At 45.4% G+C, this 14,838-nt stretch overlaps 2 protein-coding genes and 1 long non-coding RNA gene across 5 annotated transcripts; 2 read left to right on the top strand and 1 right to left on the bottom strand.

Moving 5' to 3' along the window:
- Positions 1 to 165: 165 nt before the first annotated feature.
- Positions 166 to 7,446, bottom strand: aasdh (aminoadipate-semialdehyde dehydrogenase). Of its 2 annotated transcripts, XM_056415273.1 has the most exons (13): positions 7,055 to 7,446; positions 6,349 to 6,469; positions 5,370 to 5,641; positions 5,092 to 5,284; positions 4,464 to 4,708; positions 4,293 to 4,393; positions 3,216 to 3,388; positions 2,898 to 3,135; positions 1,599 to 2,243; positions 1,336 to 1,499; positions 1,093 to 1,218; positions 866 to 997; positions 166 to 659 (listed from the first exon to the last, which is right to left on the bottom strand). In XM_056415273.1, exons 1-13 carry the CDS (start codon positions 7,288 to 7,290, stop codon positions 264 to 266), a joined length of 3,042 nt encoding a protein of 1,013 aa, XP_056271248.1. In that variant the 5' UTR covers positions 7,291 to 7,446; the 3' UTR covers positions 166 to 263. The 2 variants fall into 2 exon arrangements, with proteins under 2 accessions (XP_056271248.1, XP_056271247.1); XM_056415272.1 differs by having other exon boundaries at positions 1,336 to 2,243.
- Positions 7,447 to 7,645: 199 nt separating this feature from the next.
- On the top strand, positions 7,646 to 12,506 carry si:dkeyp-117h8.4 (uncharacterized protein LOC572032 homolog). 2 transcript variants are annotated; one of them, XM_056414885.1, is made up of 7 exons: positions 7,646 to 7,909; positions 7,996 to 8,059; positions 9,915 to 9,970; positions 10,109 to 10,142; positions 10,246 to 10,271; positions 10,357 to 10,432; positions 10,847 to 12,506. In XM_056414885.1, exons 1-7 carry the CDS (start codon positions 7,823 to 7,825, stop codon positions 12,436 to 12,438), a joined length of 1,935 nt encoding a protein of 644 aa, XP_056270860.1. In that variant the 5' UTR covers positions 7,646 to 7,822; the 3' UTR covers positions 12,439 to 12,506. The 2 variants fall into 2 exon arrangements, with proteins under 2 accessions (XP_056270860.1, XP_056270859.1); XM_056414884.1 differs by having other exon boundaries at positions 10,243 to 10,271.
- A 288-nt stretch (positions 12,507 to 12,794) lies between these two features.
- Positions 12,795 to 14,815, top strand: LOC130194038 (uncharacterized). Its single transcript, XR_008831781.1, has 2 exons — positions 12,795 to 14,110; positions 14,461 to 14,815. It is a non-coding gene; the product is annotated as an uncharacterized LOC130194038 (long non-coding RNA).
- Positions 14,816 to 14,838: the final 23 nt, after the last annotated feature.

Raw genomic sequence — 14,838 nt, 5'->3', positions numbered from 1 at the left:
ATTTATATATACAAATATATATATATTTATAAATATATATATAATAAATAAATATATATTTATATATACAAATATATATTTATATATGTAAACAGCAGAAACAATAATTATACTAAAAATAGTAATGGATTGAATTCATACAGCGTTTTACAAGGTAGTCAAAGACACTTTTCGTAAAATATTTAAAACATCCTAAATGCTATACAATAGAATTTACTAAAATTCCAATAAAAGACAATGAATAAAAAAATAATAAATCCATCTCATGTTCCTTTTTTGACGGTGAGATTCAAACAATAAACAAAGTCGTTGCGGCAGCCGATGACGACGGAGCGCCCGTGAGCCGCCGGCGAGGAGAACAGCTCCCCGGGCAGCCGGAGCGAGGCCAGCAGGCGCCCGTCGCGCCCGTCCAGGACCCCCACGGTGCCGTCCGTGGAGGCCAGGACCACCAGGGTCCCCCCCCGGCCCACCACGGAGCCGTCCAGCACGCAGGGACTGGAGTACACCTTCCCCGGGGCCCGGAAGGACCAAACCGGAGAGCCGTCGGCGAGGCTCACGCGGCGCAGGCGGCCGTCGTGCGACCCGCACAGCACCCCCTGGTGGTCGGGGGTGACGCGCGGGGACGAGAAGACGGGCCCTTCGGTTAAGAACTGCCACACCTGCAGAGAAAAACACACGTTTGTTGCTCAATTTGCAATCCTTAAAGGGACAGTACGCCCTGAAATCCAAAGTCACGATTTCTATTTTTCCTGATGGAGACATTGGTGTTTTTTTCAATGTTTACTTTCTTCTCTGCAGCTCAAAACTAAAACAATCTATATTTCTGGGCGTGGACTCCTTAAAGACTTGGACCGGCGCCGCTCACCAATTCCCCCTCGTCGCTATAGCAACAGATGTTTCCGTCCACCGAGCCGACGGCCACCCGACCGGCGGCGGCGTCGGGCGAGGAGAAGAACGGGACGTCCCGGCGGTGCGACCACAGGACGGCGCCGGTGTCCTGGGGGCGGAGAAGAAGAAAAAAAAGAGTCTTGAAAACGCCCCCGCTGTACAAAAGACGAGGTTTTTAAATGTCTCGGTGTCGGTGTTGCTCACGGGGTCGAGGCAGAGGAAACGACCTCCCAGCGAGGCGGCGTACAGCCGTCTGAGTGACGGGTGGAGGCGTGGCGAGGAGAACACGGCTCCGCCCCCACAGTGACGCCTCCAAACACACCGCTCGCCCTGGAAGAACACCAACGTTTACACATCTGAATAGTTTATATTATATATATATATATATATATATAAATATCTATATATATTATATATATATATATATCATATTTAATAGCGTCCCACCTCGGGGTCCAGGGCGTAGACGTGGCCGTCGTGCGAGCCCACCATCACCAGACCGGTGAGGGGGTCCACGGCGGCGCGGCTCTTCACGGCGTCTCCCGTCTGGAAAGTCCAGCGCGTCTCCCCGGACGCGGCGCACAGGAAGTAGACGCGGCCGTCGTAGCAACCTGGAGAGAAAAAAATCCACACCGCACCAAAATAAAATATATAAATATGGGCAAACAACACGTGCAGATATTCTTCACGGAGTATTTCGGAGCGCCGACCTACGACCACGAGGCGGCCGCAGCGGGAGACGGCGGCCGAGGCCTCGATCCGGCCCCCGAGGACGCGCTCCCACAGGAGGCGCCCGGCGGTCAGGTCTAACGCCTGGATCCGGTGGGAGTGGGAGCCGATGAACGCCGTCGCGCCGCCGGCCGAAGCCAGGAGCACCGGGGAGGCGTCCACGCAGCGGCCCGTGTCCGAGGACCAGCTCAGCTCCAGGCCCAGGACCTCGTCTCCGGTGACCTCGCCGGCCGGTGTTGCGTCTTCAACGGCGGTTGTGCGTTGTCTCTTGGCGAGCAGCGCGGGGGGTTCGTCGGCGTGGCGTTCGTCGGCGTGGCGTTTCTCGCTCTCCGCCGCCGCTCTCTCGACGTGGCGCAGGACGTCCGAGAAGGTCCCGTCGAGGATGACCTCCAGGAGCTCCGGCGAGGTGGCGGCGCCGGCGGCGGCGAGGATCTCCTCGTGCAGGTGCAGCGCCTTCAGAGAATCTCCGCCGCTCGACAGGAAATTGGACGCCTCGTCGACGGCGGCGTCCTCGGGCAGAGCGAGAGCTTCCTGCCACAAGGAGCTCAGGGTCGGCTTCAGTTCGGTGGACGCTACCCGCCCTCGTCTCTGGTGCGTCTCCATCAGAGCCTCCATGTCCACTTTACCTGCAGGAAACAAATATCATTATATTAAATACGAATATCTTTTCCCCTTTCTTTGACATTTAATCATTATTTTCGATTATTATCTTAGTTTTTTTATTGTATTATATTTCATTTGTATTTTATATATATATATATCAAGATTTATATTATTTTATTTTTTATTATCTTATTGTTTTTTATTGTATTATATTTCACGAGTTGTATTATTATGATTATTTATGTATTCTTATTTAGTGCATTGTACTTATTATATCCATAAATATCAGGATTAATAATATTAAATGTTATTATTATTTTGAGTTATTTAATTGTACTTTATTTTAAATTATATAAAATTTTAACATCATATTATTTATTATATAAATATCATATATATTACTATTATTCTCATTTTATTTTAATATTATCACAAATATATTCTTTAAATAATTAATTAATACATTTTTCATAATCCCTCTCCAAGACTAGAGGGGTATAAAGATTGGGGATATATATTTTATAAATATGTAAAGATAAGTAAATATAAATCAACTGAAAATATATGTATATATATATATAATAATAATAAATATATAAATATATATAAATAAATAAAAATACAATATATAAATATATATTTATGAATAAATATAGATATAAAACAGGGCTGCTCACCATGCGGAGTCATGCTCAAGGCCGGGACCAGCACCAGCGTGTCGGGGATGCTGTGAGACGGCAGCAGCAGCGACAGCTGGTTCAGGATGAGTCTCCTCAGATCTCCGTCAGGGGGCGGGGCTGACGGGCGGACGACCTCACCACGCTCGGCCGCGGACGCCACGACGAAGGCGAGCAGCCTCTGGCCCCCGTGCAGAGCCACCACACAGACCTCCACCTCAGGCAGACTGGAGATGAGCTGCAGGAGACGAGACGTTGAAACCTCGACACACACACACACACGCACGTGTACTTCATGGTTATTGTCGTTGTCCTTACCTGCTGCACGCCGTCCAGGTGGACCCGCTTCCCGTGGCGCTTCACCAGCCGGTCTCTGCGCCCCAGGTGGAACATCTGGGCGCCCCGGACCTCCACCCAGTCTCCGGTGGCTCTCATCGTCCCGGCGACCGCCTCCTCCTCGTCGTCCAGGAGACACACTCGGTCCTCTCCGCCTGCAGGGGGCGCCACACAGCAGGTTTCAACCACGGGAATAAGGCGTGGTGTGTGTGTGTGTGTGTGTTTACTGATTACTTATTACCTTCGCATTGAAAATGCGGAAGGTTATGTTTTGATTTATTTGTATGCGTGTTATTCGCAAAACTCAAAAAGTATTGAACCGAATCGCATGAAATTTGGTGGGATGATTGGTAATTATCCGGGGACCAGTTGATTAGATTTTGGGATCGATCGGGTCAAAGGTCAAGGTCAAAGGTCATGAATAGGCCAAAATCTTCTTGAATCGCATGAAATTTGGTGGGATGATTGGTTATTATCCGGGGACCATTTGATTAGATTTTGGGATCAATCGCGTCAAAGGTCAAGGTCATGGAAAGGTCAACATCTTTTTTTTTACCATAGCACGATACATTTTTGTCCAATTGGCATGCAACTAATGCCAAAATGTTCATAATTCAATGCCCAATCTTGTGAAATGCGAAGGTATGCGCTCTACCGAGTGCCCATTCTAGTTTATTATGCTTCTCCTTTTTTTTTTTACTCTGAAAATTGTAATTTATCTTAATCTGCTTCAATGGATTCATTAATATAAATAATAGGTTAAATAAATACAAATAATAAATATATAAATAATAGGATAAATAAATATAAATAGGTTAAATAAATATAAATAATAGGTTAAATAAATATAAATAATAGGTTCAATAAATATAAATTAATAGGTTAAATAAAGAATAAAAACTGTTTTACTTTTAAGATAATATTATGCCGCTATCTAGTTAGGTCGTAAAATGTTTGTTATTTAATCTATATTGTGATTCGACGTGGTGCCCGAGACAGTAGTGTGTGTGTGTGTGTGTGTGCGTGTGTATGTGTGTGTGTGTGAGTAACCTTCCTCACCTATGAACACCTGGCCCTCCCCCTCGGTAACGACGCGGCCGCCTTCGTCCCTCACTTCCAGCGCCGTGTCCATCAGAGGAACCCCGAGAGGCACGGAGGAGCTGAAAGGCCCCGGGAGTTAACGCCATTAAGGGGGAAAGGGGGCGTGGTTTCAAAGGGGGGGTCACTCACGCGTCGCCGCCGCCCCGCAGCACGGACTCCGGTATGTGGTGGGCGGAGGCCCAGCAGGACACCTCGGTGACGCCGTACAGGTTGAAGATGAGCGTGCGGTTGTCCTCGTGCCTCCAGCTCCTCAGCACCGCCGGCGAGGGGCACGCCTCGCCGCCCAGAGCCAGGAGGCGCAGCGGCGAGCCGGGCGACAGCACTTCCTGTCGCAGGGCGCGGCGACCGAAGCGGCCGAGCAGCGTCGGCGTGACCTGCGCGGAAAACGAGAACGACGACACGTTTAATAGAGCGATGAAACTCCATTATTATTACTAGAAAGGAACTTTATTACTTTATTATTCTGATTTTGCTTAGTTTTTTCTTTACTATTTTACATAATATGATCTGGATGGATTCATATAAAAATATTTATAAATATAAATATAATTTCTTTCTTTTTTGTATCACTGGGTGTATAGTAAAAAAAATAATATATAATAATAATAATAACAACAACAATAATAATAATAATAAATATTAAGACAAATATCTGAGGTTTTGTGGCTGTTCAGATTTATGATCGTATTGCAACAAAAGAATATAAAATAGATAAATGATAATAAATCCCGGTGAGAGAAGAGAACCGGCGGCTCGCCTGCAGGACGCTGGTCTGGTTGTCGGTGAACAGCAGCCGGGTCAGGCGGCCGGGGCTCCTCTTCACCGCGGCCGGCACCACGAGGAGCTGAGCCCCCGACGACAGGGCCAGGAACACGTCCACCACCGAGGGGTCAAAGGTCAGCGGCGAGGCCAGGAGAACCACGTCGTCTGGGCTCATCTGGAACAAAGACCTGAGCAACGACCGGTTAAGAAAACACACTCGCCAACGGCAAAGTGTCAAGGTGGCCGCCGCCGCCACCGCCGCCTGGCGCTCACCTCAGGTGCAGGATGTTGGGGAGGATGCACCTGTGCGGCACCCTCACGATCTTTGGGAGCCCGGTGGTTCCGGACGTGTGCAGCACGTACGCCAGGTCTCCGGGCCCCGCCTCCCGTGACCCCCCGGCCGTGGGGGCGGCGGCTCCACCTGCCGCCCGGGCGCCGCCGTGTTCTGGTCCCCGTGGAGCCAGCCGCACCAGGGTCAGCCTGAACTTGGGCAGCGACGAGAGGACCTCCACGGAGGCGTGGTCGCCGACGGCGTCCTGGAAGCGCTGGACGGACGAGAGAGAAATCACCTTCATTTAAAAAGATGGACGACAACTTTATTTATTTATGTAGCACCGTTCAGACAAACGTGCAAAACAATAAATACTATTTTGCAAGACAAAATTAATTACAAAAAATAACAAAAATCCAAATTAATAAAGAAATGTAAAAGTAAAACCACAATAATAATAATTTATAAATATATATAATTATAATGTAAAAAATAATAATAATAAAACCACAATAATAATGAGAATGTAAAAAAATGTAGAATTATAATGTAAAACAAATTATAATTATAAATATGATGTAAAAAATAATCATAATAAGACTATAATAATTATAATAGAAACAAATTAATTATAATTATAATCTAAAAAATATAATAAAAGATTAAATCTGAAAGACTCTGGCTATAATAATACTCCAAAATAAAATAGGAATTTAATTTATTTCTGGAAACACAGATCTTATTCTTCCACCGTTCGGGGGAATTTAAACAGAAGTTGTCTCACTTTTATGGAACTCATTAGGAACATTTGATGATGTGGATGGAGCATTACATTAAAGAAAAACCTCTCTCTCAATAGAGTTAAAGATGTTTAATGTTTTAATCTGTGGAGTAACGTGATCCACTTCCCTTGTTTTAAACATTATTATTGTGTGTTTGCAGAATAAATCCAGATGATGAGTTGTGTATTAAACATGAAACCTGCAGCTCGTCGGTCTTCACGGCGCAGAACTGGAGGCCGACCCGGTCCAGGACTCTGGATGTGAGGAGACCCGGGGCGTCTGGGTCCAGAGGGACGTAAGCAGCCGGGGTCTGCAGGATGCTGCACACCAACAGGGGGGAGGGGGTGTTACCATCTCCATACAACTCATTGGATACGGCACGGCGGGTTTATTAACATTAGAACATGTCGTAGTAGACTAAAAAAACATTAAATATAAGGGGAGACTAGGTCTATATACGTTATTTTATATATCAATAATATAAGATAAAAAAATATAGAGAAATAAGGTATAAAATGCATTAAAAACATTAAAAGATCAAAGCATAAAAGGTAAGAAAAAACATTATAGAAAAGAAGGTATTGAATGTATAAAAACATAACTAAAGATAAAAATATATATTTAAGAAGATAAAAACATAAGAAAATGTATTTGATATATAAAAACATATAAGACGGTATTGCGATACAAAGGGAATCATATAAGAAGGTATTATCATTATTATAAAAGGGTATAATAATTATATAACCAATTCTAGAATAAAAGGTGTGCACCAATTTAAACCCAATTAACAACTTGCGAAGAAAAAAACTAGTTTTTAGTCTACTTAAAAAAGATACTGATGCTGTGTTTTGACATGGAGGGGAAATAACAACAACAACCAACAACAACCACAGTGAACGCACCCTAGGATCCAGACCGGAGTGAACAGATCATCGGAGCAGTACAGCCCCATCACTCCGGTACCAGGGGAGCAGTTCTGCCGCAGAACACCAGCCAGCTCACCGGCCAGATCCATCAGGTCCCGGTACCGGAGCAGGGACGCCGGGCTCCCGGACCCGGCGTCATACTTCACAGCTGTTCTGTCCGGGTGCAGTGAGGCGGCGGCGGCGACGAGCTCGTGCAGCGTCCGAGCGACCATGCTGACGATGAGACGTTCACGGAACACCCGCTCATTCTATATTAGTGTCGCATCTGTACGACAACAACATTAACAACTAATTCATGAGACGTTCAAGTCAGAAGAGTTGGGTTTTGATTTGGATGGGAGAGGCGCGGAAACGTGTGACTGTTGTTGTCGCGTGAAGATGACGTCTTCGCTGGTGGTTATTTCAAACGCTTCCGTTGCAGTCGGTCGTCCCGGCGGGAAGAGCTGATTTATCGTGATAATCATAACAAAATAACACTATAACAGATTAAAAACACGTTGACATGTGAACACAATCACTCCGCTATGCTATTTATGACAAATATTGGACATATTTAAAGAAAAAAAGAAACATCGTAGGGTTATTTCGACTTGTCAAATAAGCGACCGTTTTTAGATTATAATTTCCGAGCGACAGTGAAGGCCACCCTGACCAATCATCGGACGGGAGGAACCGTTTGAAACCAAAGAGGGCCGTTTGTTTCCCGTCGGCTCGCCCGCTACTTCTCCATTAACCTTCTTTTTTATGAGCAATATGGACGATTTATTTAAGAATCGACTGTATGTGAATGGCTCCAACTTCAAAAGCGCAATGGAGCGGATCATAGAGAAGGTGTGACGACGAGGAGTCCGTTTAAACGAGCTGTAAATTAAGATGTCTGCTGCCTAAAACTTGACTTCCGTGTTTGTTTTCAACAGTATTCAAAGCTCCAGTACCAGGACGGGGGGATGGAGGTGGACGTGGGCAGCACGGAGCCACGAAGTAAGTGTGTGTAGTCCAGAGCTGCCAATTTTTCATAAAACCTTGGAGTGAGATTTTGTCGTAGGTGACCAACATTTTGCCGCGCACGCAGCCACACACGTTGGTGGCTCAAATATCAGGACATTTGAATTAATGTGGCGGTGTACCCATGTTGTACCCTGCACTCTGGCCTGGCAAAGGTCTTTTACGAGGCATCTTTGCTACCTTAAAGAATTTAAATGTTTTTTAATAACTACTCTCATTTACAAAAACATGCCTAATATTATTGCACAATTGCAGAGCTACCAACTCTCACGGTTTCGCCGTGTGACACACGCTTTTGCATGTTTTCACACGCTTTCTCCCCACACAACCAATTTCTCTCCTGCTGCTTGTTATGACAGCTGAGTTTACATCACCACACAAAATCACACGCACAAACACAAAGAATTATTTCAAGATTTAAAGTTTAAGAGAGTGAGTACTTAATTGAACCACATGTCATTAACAGGGCTCTTAAGTTTTGAAGACAGGCAAGAGTGACATATCTATCCAGGATGCTTTATTTTCATTGATTGCTGGATTAAATCTTACCCAGATACAACAGATACAGGTTTTTTTCTGATTGGCTATTGTGTAGCCCATTTCTTTTTTTTGATTGGCTGATAAGTGGCACCTCACAGCAGAACACCAGGGGAGCGCTTGATTCCTCCACGGTGAGGGCAGCGCGGCCAGCTCATGTTTTTCAGCGTGAGAAATACGAGAGTTTTTTCAGCGTGAGAAATACGATGTGTGGCGGGAGTGCGTGACTTAAGACCGAAATGCGTGAGTCTCACGCTCAATGCGTGACACTTGAGAGCCCTGTATATATTTTTTTTTAAATGCCATATTAGCCCAGAAGGACCCACAGGTGACACGCGTCCTTTTACATGTTCCGGAAAGTTCCGTATAAACTTTTATCGTTGATTTAAACTCATGGAGTTCCTGAGTAACTCCGACGGAACTTCTTGAAGGGTCACGTGATTGTGTGTTCCCATGACAACACTTCCAAGATGTCTGCTCCCGGTTACAGTAGCTCAATTAAAAAAAACTTGTTATTTCGTTGGTAATATTCTCACATTTATTTAATTATAATGCTTACATAACTTTATTATATTTAACCTGATTCACGAAAAATTAAATGTGACATATACGTACAATAAGAAACATGATTATGATCTGCTCAGTTAATTTTGGCTGATTCAATGATATTTAGCTATTATATTTTATATATTGTTCAATTCAAAGCATATTTAAACAAACAAAAAACACGTTACATTAATTTAATCATTAATAAAAAATGTTAAATTATTTGTGCAGTTTCAAGATCAAGTATTATTTAAAATTCTGGTATACAAAACATTTAAATAGACCAATAATGTAGAGAAATAAAAACAGACTTTTTGTAATCATTTATGCAATATTTCCTTACTGATACCGGCTGTAATATAAGCAAGTTTAAATGATAATAATACTTCAATTTTATATAGCGCTTTTCAAGATTGTCAAAGACGCTTTATATAAAAATATAATAAACAAATGATCAATGTGTGAGCATATTTTCAGTCCTTTTCTTATTTGTCTTAATGCTGAAATAATAATTTGATCCATTCATTTGGTTATTCAATCAACAGTATATTATTTAACACTTTTAATAGTTGATTTATTGTTAGTTATTGCTTTGTGTATATAATGCCATTAAAATATAATATTTTGGAGTTTTAGACTTTTATTTTTCACTGGACAAATTTCACTTTTTCAGATTAAGTTTGCCTTCACGAACCACTCAGTGGTTTATTTTGGTCTCACTGCATCTTTCTCTCTTTTTATGATGAAGGACTTGAACGCTACATGAGATTGTCCAGAGTCGAGATCAGCAAGCTGGAATCAAAGGTTTGAACTTGTATTCATGCTAAACTTACACAAATACACACTTTATACACGCGTGTTTCTCAGTACATAGCGAGGTAAGTTAAGTAAAAAATGACAACTTTCTGTTAAATAAAGAAAGCTTATTTTTTTATTCCTCAGAGCCTGACAGATTTAAGAGAGGAATCAATAAGAGGTAAGTATCCACAACTAAATACAATGTCAATACACAGGGATAATAAATCATGTATATTTGTTACATTAATCACCATTCCTTTTGACATTTTTTCCCGCAGCAGCGCCGGATTTTACGAGAGACTCTCAGGTAAATAAATGCACCGTGCGTATTTTTAACGGCTCTGCCTTGAATGTCCAGGGTGTCATGAACTCACCACGCTTTCATTCAACAGTTGGACTTCACGTATGAAGATGGAGGCGCCGATGAGACCCGAGCCTCCACCACCCAGATGTCTGCGCAGGACCACGGTATTAATCGTTATATTAATAGTAGTGCTGATAATAATAATAACAGTAGTAACAATAATAACAGTAGTAATAATAATAGTGGTAATAATAGTAGTAATAATAGTAATAGTAATAATAATACTAGTAGTAATAATAATAGTAATTATAATAGTAGTAATATTAATAGTAGTAATAATAGTAGTAGTAATAGTAGTAATAATAATAATAATAGATTGTAATAATAATAGTAATAATAATAATTACGGTAGTGAAAAATTATAGTAATCATATTAATAACTATATAATTATAATAATACAAATTATAGTAATAATAATTATAGTAATCATAATAGTAATAATAAAACTGATCTCTACAGAGAGAGAAGGTTGTAAAACTATGATATGTAAAATGTAACTGTCTTTTGCGCCCTACAGGGATGTCGACCAACGACTCCACCGGCCTGACCGCGAGCTCGCCGGACGAGAGTTCGAGGGACATTTCTGCCACATCGGTCCAGACGGAGGACCAGACGGAGGACCAGCCCGAGGACCGAGACGAGGAGCTGGAGCTGAGCCTGAGCAGCCACGGCAGCTCCCTGCTGGAGCTCTACCCCGACATGATCGACCGGATAGGAAGGGTGTGGCGGCGGCAGCACGTCTCCGAGGCCGCGGGCTCGGTGCTGAGGAGGTACCGCAGGTGGCGGCGGCGGTCGGGCCGAGGCGGTCTCGGCAACACCTTCGTGGTCACCCGGCTACGCGCCGGCGGCGGATACCCCGAAAACGACACCAGCCTGATGCTGTTGGAGGAGCAGGAGGAGGAGACCAGGAACAGCCCCAAGAAGAGGCAGTTCATCGGGGATGTGCAACGGCAGTCGCCCTTGAGGAGGGTAAACCATGTGCAACAGCAGTCGCCCTTGAGGGTGGACCATGTGCAACAGCAGTCGCCCTTGAGGGTGAACCATGTGCAACAGCAGTCGCCCTTGAGGAGGGTGAGCCATGTGCAACAGCAGTCTCCCTTGAAAGGGGTGACCCATGTGCAACAGCAGTCGCCCGTAAAGAGGGTGAAGGATGTGCAACAGCAGTCTCCTTGGCGGGTGCGTGGGGAGCAGCAGCCGGTCCTCGTGATGGACCTCTCTGGCCCCTCCGAGACCTTCGTGCCGGGCGAGCTGAACGAGACCTTCACCGTGTCCGAAGAGTCCGGTCTGGGAGGCCGGGCCTCCGCCTGCAGCGCCGGCCCCACGCGCCCCCCCCGCCCCAGGAGGCTCTCGCTGCAGGCGGACCTCCACCCTGCGTACGCAGCGGTCACCGCCGGAGAGACGGGGGACGCCTACGGCTCGCCGGTGCGGCGCAGTCCCTCGAGGAGGAGGGTGGGGACCTCCCTCGGTGGATCTCCTCAGGGTTTCCCCAGAAGCCCCACAACTTATCCTGGGGAAAGCTTTTCCAGGGAGCCTCCGAGGCTCAGATTAATCTCCACCCCTCCTCCGCACAAGCCGGCCGAACCGCCGAGGATGCTCCACCCTCAAGACGCCCACCGCTCCCTCCAGCTGCAGTCGCCCCACGGGCTCCGGCGCCACCTTTCCTTCGACTCGTCCCTGCCGGCGATCCGCGTCTCCGACTCCCCGAAGAAGCTGGACGAGGACTTCCTGAAGCTCTACCACAAGTTTGTGTGCCAGAACAAATCCTCCTTCTTCAACCGGCACCCGTGCCGCCTCTGTGCCGGAAGCGCCGAGGCCGGCGGAGGCCCTTCCTCCTCCGCCGCCTCCTCGTCGTCGCTCGCGGCTCTCGCCCTGTCGCCCCACCGCTCCCTCCTGAGGAAACGCCACCGGGAGTTGGACCGGGACGGCCACCCCCGGTCCAAACGCCACCGGGACGAGCTTTGCCCGTCCTCGCCCGGCTCCCAACGCCACGGGAAGGAGATGCTGAGGCGCGGCCTCTTCTTCGGCGCCGGGACACCCGCCGTGTTCCAGGAGGCCTGGGCGAGTCGGCGTGCAGACGACTTCTCTGGGACGGGTGAGCGTCCGCTTTAAGACGCGGCTCCAGACTCCGGGAGTTTTTATTTGTCCGCCGATTGAATTCAATAAAAACTTGTTCTGTTCGTTCCTCGAGTTCTCGAAGAAGCTTGTGCAGCTGATTCCATCGCACACTCACTGTGAGCACCTTCGCTAACGCCGGAGTAGTTAGAGGGACAGTGTCATATTTAAAGGGGTAGTGTCGTATTTAAAGGGACAGTGTCATATTTAAAGGGGCATTGTCGTATTTAAAGGGACTGTCGTATTTAGTGGCAACCGACTGAATGAATCCCCCCGCTCACCCCCCTTTTCTTTTCAAGACCACCGATCGGTAACGCCGTTGGCGACGCTCACAGCTCTTCCATACCATAATAATACGATACTTTAGGAGCAACAGAAGTCCGATTTTTTCGACTCATTGATTATTCGATTTAATGGACCGACTAGAAAATTAGTTGTTTAAAAAATAAATACATTTAATTTTGAATGACTGAAGAAATCTTAGTCGACTCTTGGACCCAAAATTATTGATTAAATGACTCCTTGACTAAGAAAATGTAAAAAGGAGCTTTTGGTTTGACCCTTCTGGGCTACCGTAGAAACCCGATGTAGATATGTTGGGGCTCATTCTCAGCCAATTAGACGATGAAAGCATCCTTTTCAATGTTTATTTCCCCCTAAATGCCACGCTGGCCCTTTAAGACACTCGTCTTCAGTCTGGGGAGGAACAGAGTTTAATCTCATTAATATTCTGATTGTGCTTCTTCCAACATGAAGTTCATTCGAGAGCAGGGTGTCCGCGGGTCCTTAAAAAGTCTTAAATTGCTTTTCCTAAAAATAAGGCCTTAAAAAGTCTTAAATTGTCTTAAATTCAGATTGGATTGGTCTTAAATTGTTTGGGTGTCATGTCCAGGGGTTTTCCTGGGTCAAAATGGGTCTTCGGTGCTCCCAAAAAATATGTTGGCGCGCGCACCGTCTATCTGTGCAGGTCGGGCTGTTGAGTGATCAGCAGCTGGCCGCTCGGTCCATTTGCGCACCTCACAGTTGCGTATTGATCAGACAAGAAGACACGCTTATCAACTCCAGTGTTTCCCCTATAACAGGGTGAAATCCCCTGCAAACAATTCTCGGCTCGCGCGACAGAGCGATGCGCGCGCCGGCATCGAAGCTCTGCCGTGATGCGCGCACACGGGTGAGCACCGCGTATTCGGTCCTATCAATCCCCTACAACGTGAAGCATCGGCTACTTTAGAAAACATGGCAGGATGCAAGTTCAACAACGGCTTGAAAAGAACGAGTGTTTCTGGTCACGGTGGGTGAAATGCTTCTGAAGCTGCGTTATGTGTCGCGAGACTTTCCAGCGGTGGAATCTCACGAGCAGAGCAAGAAGCACAGAGACTAGCGAAGGCCGCCAGCAGCGCGCGGGGCTAGCTGCTGCTCCGCCGCTCGCAACGACGTCAACGCTACAACGCTGGAGGTCACCGGAGGAAATCCAGCGCCTTGCAACAAAGAGCTCATCACCGAAGTCCAACGCTGCAGTGCGTTCTTCATTCTGTTCCACGAGACTCTGGACCAGACCACCGCGAGCAGACAGCTGGACTTCATGTGCTCTTGGTGAAATGACCACGTCCCGTCAGGATCCTGTGGAGCTCATGGGCCATGACACCAGGACCTACTTCAGCACCTCAAAGTAAGTCTAACATAAATATATGTATTAACTATCCTCTTGTATATGAGTATGTGTTTCATATAGTTAAGCTTTACTCATGTGTCAAGTTAATAACAGCTATGCATAGGCGCACTACACATTAATTAGACTAATTAAAAATAGTTTTATAATGGTAGTAAGTAGAGTGGTGTTTACCTGTCAATATGTCTACATCGTGTTCACTAGGCTCAAGGGATGGCTCGCGTTGCTTAATTTGTAAAAATAGTATTCATTCATATTGATCCAGTCTGACATTAATCTGAAGTGGTGTCATAAGAGATGTGGTGACTGTTGTTTGGCTAATGTCTGCCTTTTTTCTTTCTTTTTTCCAGGAGAATGGACCAAATGTCAACTGGAAGTTTTTATATTAATACAGTTTGAAAAGGATTGTTTTCCTAGTATATTCACAAAAGCTCAGGAGGAGACGTATGAACCTGTGACACACACATCCATCACATGGAGACATGAGAACTCACACACACACACACACACACATACATTCTATTATGTAAATGAATTTGCATTTTAAAAGCAGCTGGAAATGTTATTTGTTTTATGGATTTTTTTTGTTCAAAAGGAACTATGTTGCATGGATTTTTTAAATATATTTACTTATTTTTAGAGACATTTGTTCATGGGACTTAAATGTTCTGAAAATGTATTAATAAATATAATTTACAACAGCAATGACATTTGTGTTATCCTTTTGC

The sequence above is a fragment of the Pseudoliparis swirei genome, chromosome 5, assembly GCF_029220125.1.
Source record: "Pseudoliparis swirei isolate HS2019 ecotype Mariana Trench chromosome 5, NWPU_hadal_v1, whole genome shotgun sequence".
NCBI lineage: Eukaryota > Metazoa > Chordata > Actinopteri > Perciformes > Liparidae > Pseudoliparis > Pseudoliparis swirei.
The sequence above is the reverse complement of the archived record's forward strand: the minus strand, read 5'-3'. Positions and strand labels throughout refer to the sequence as shown.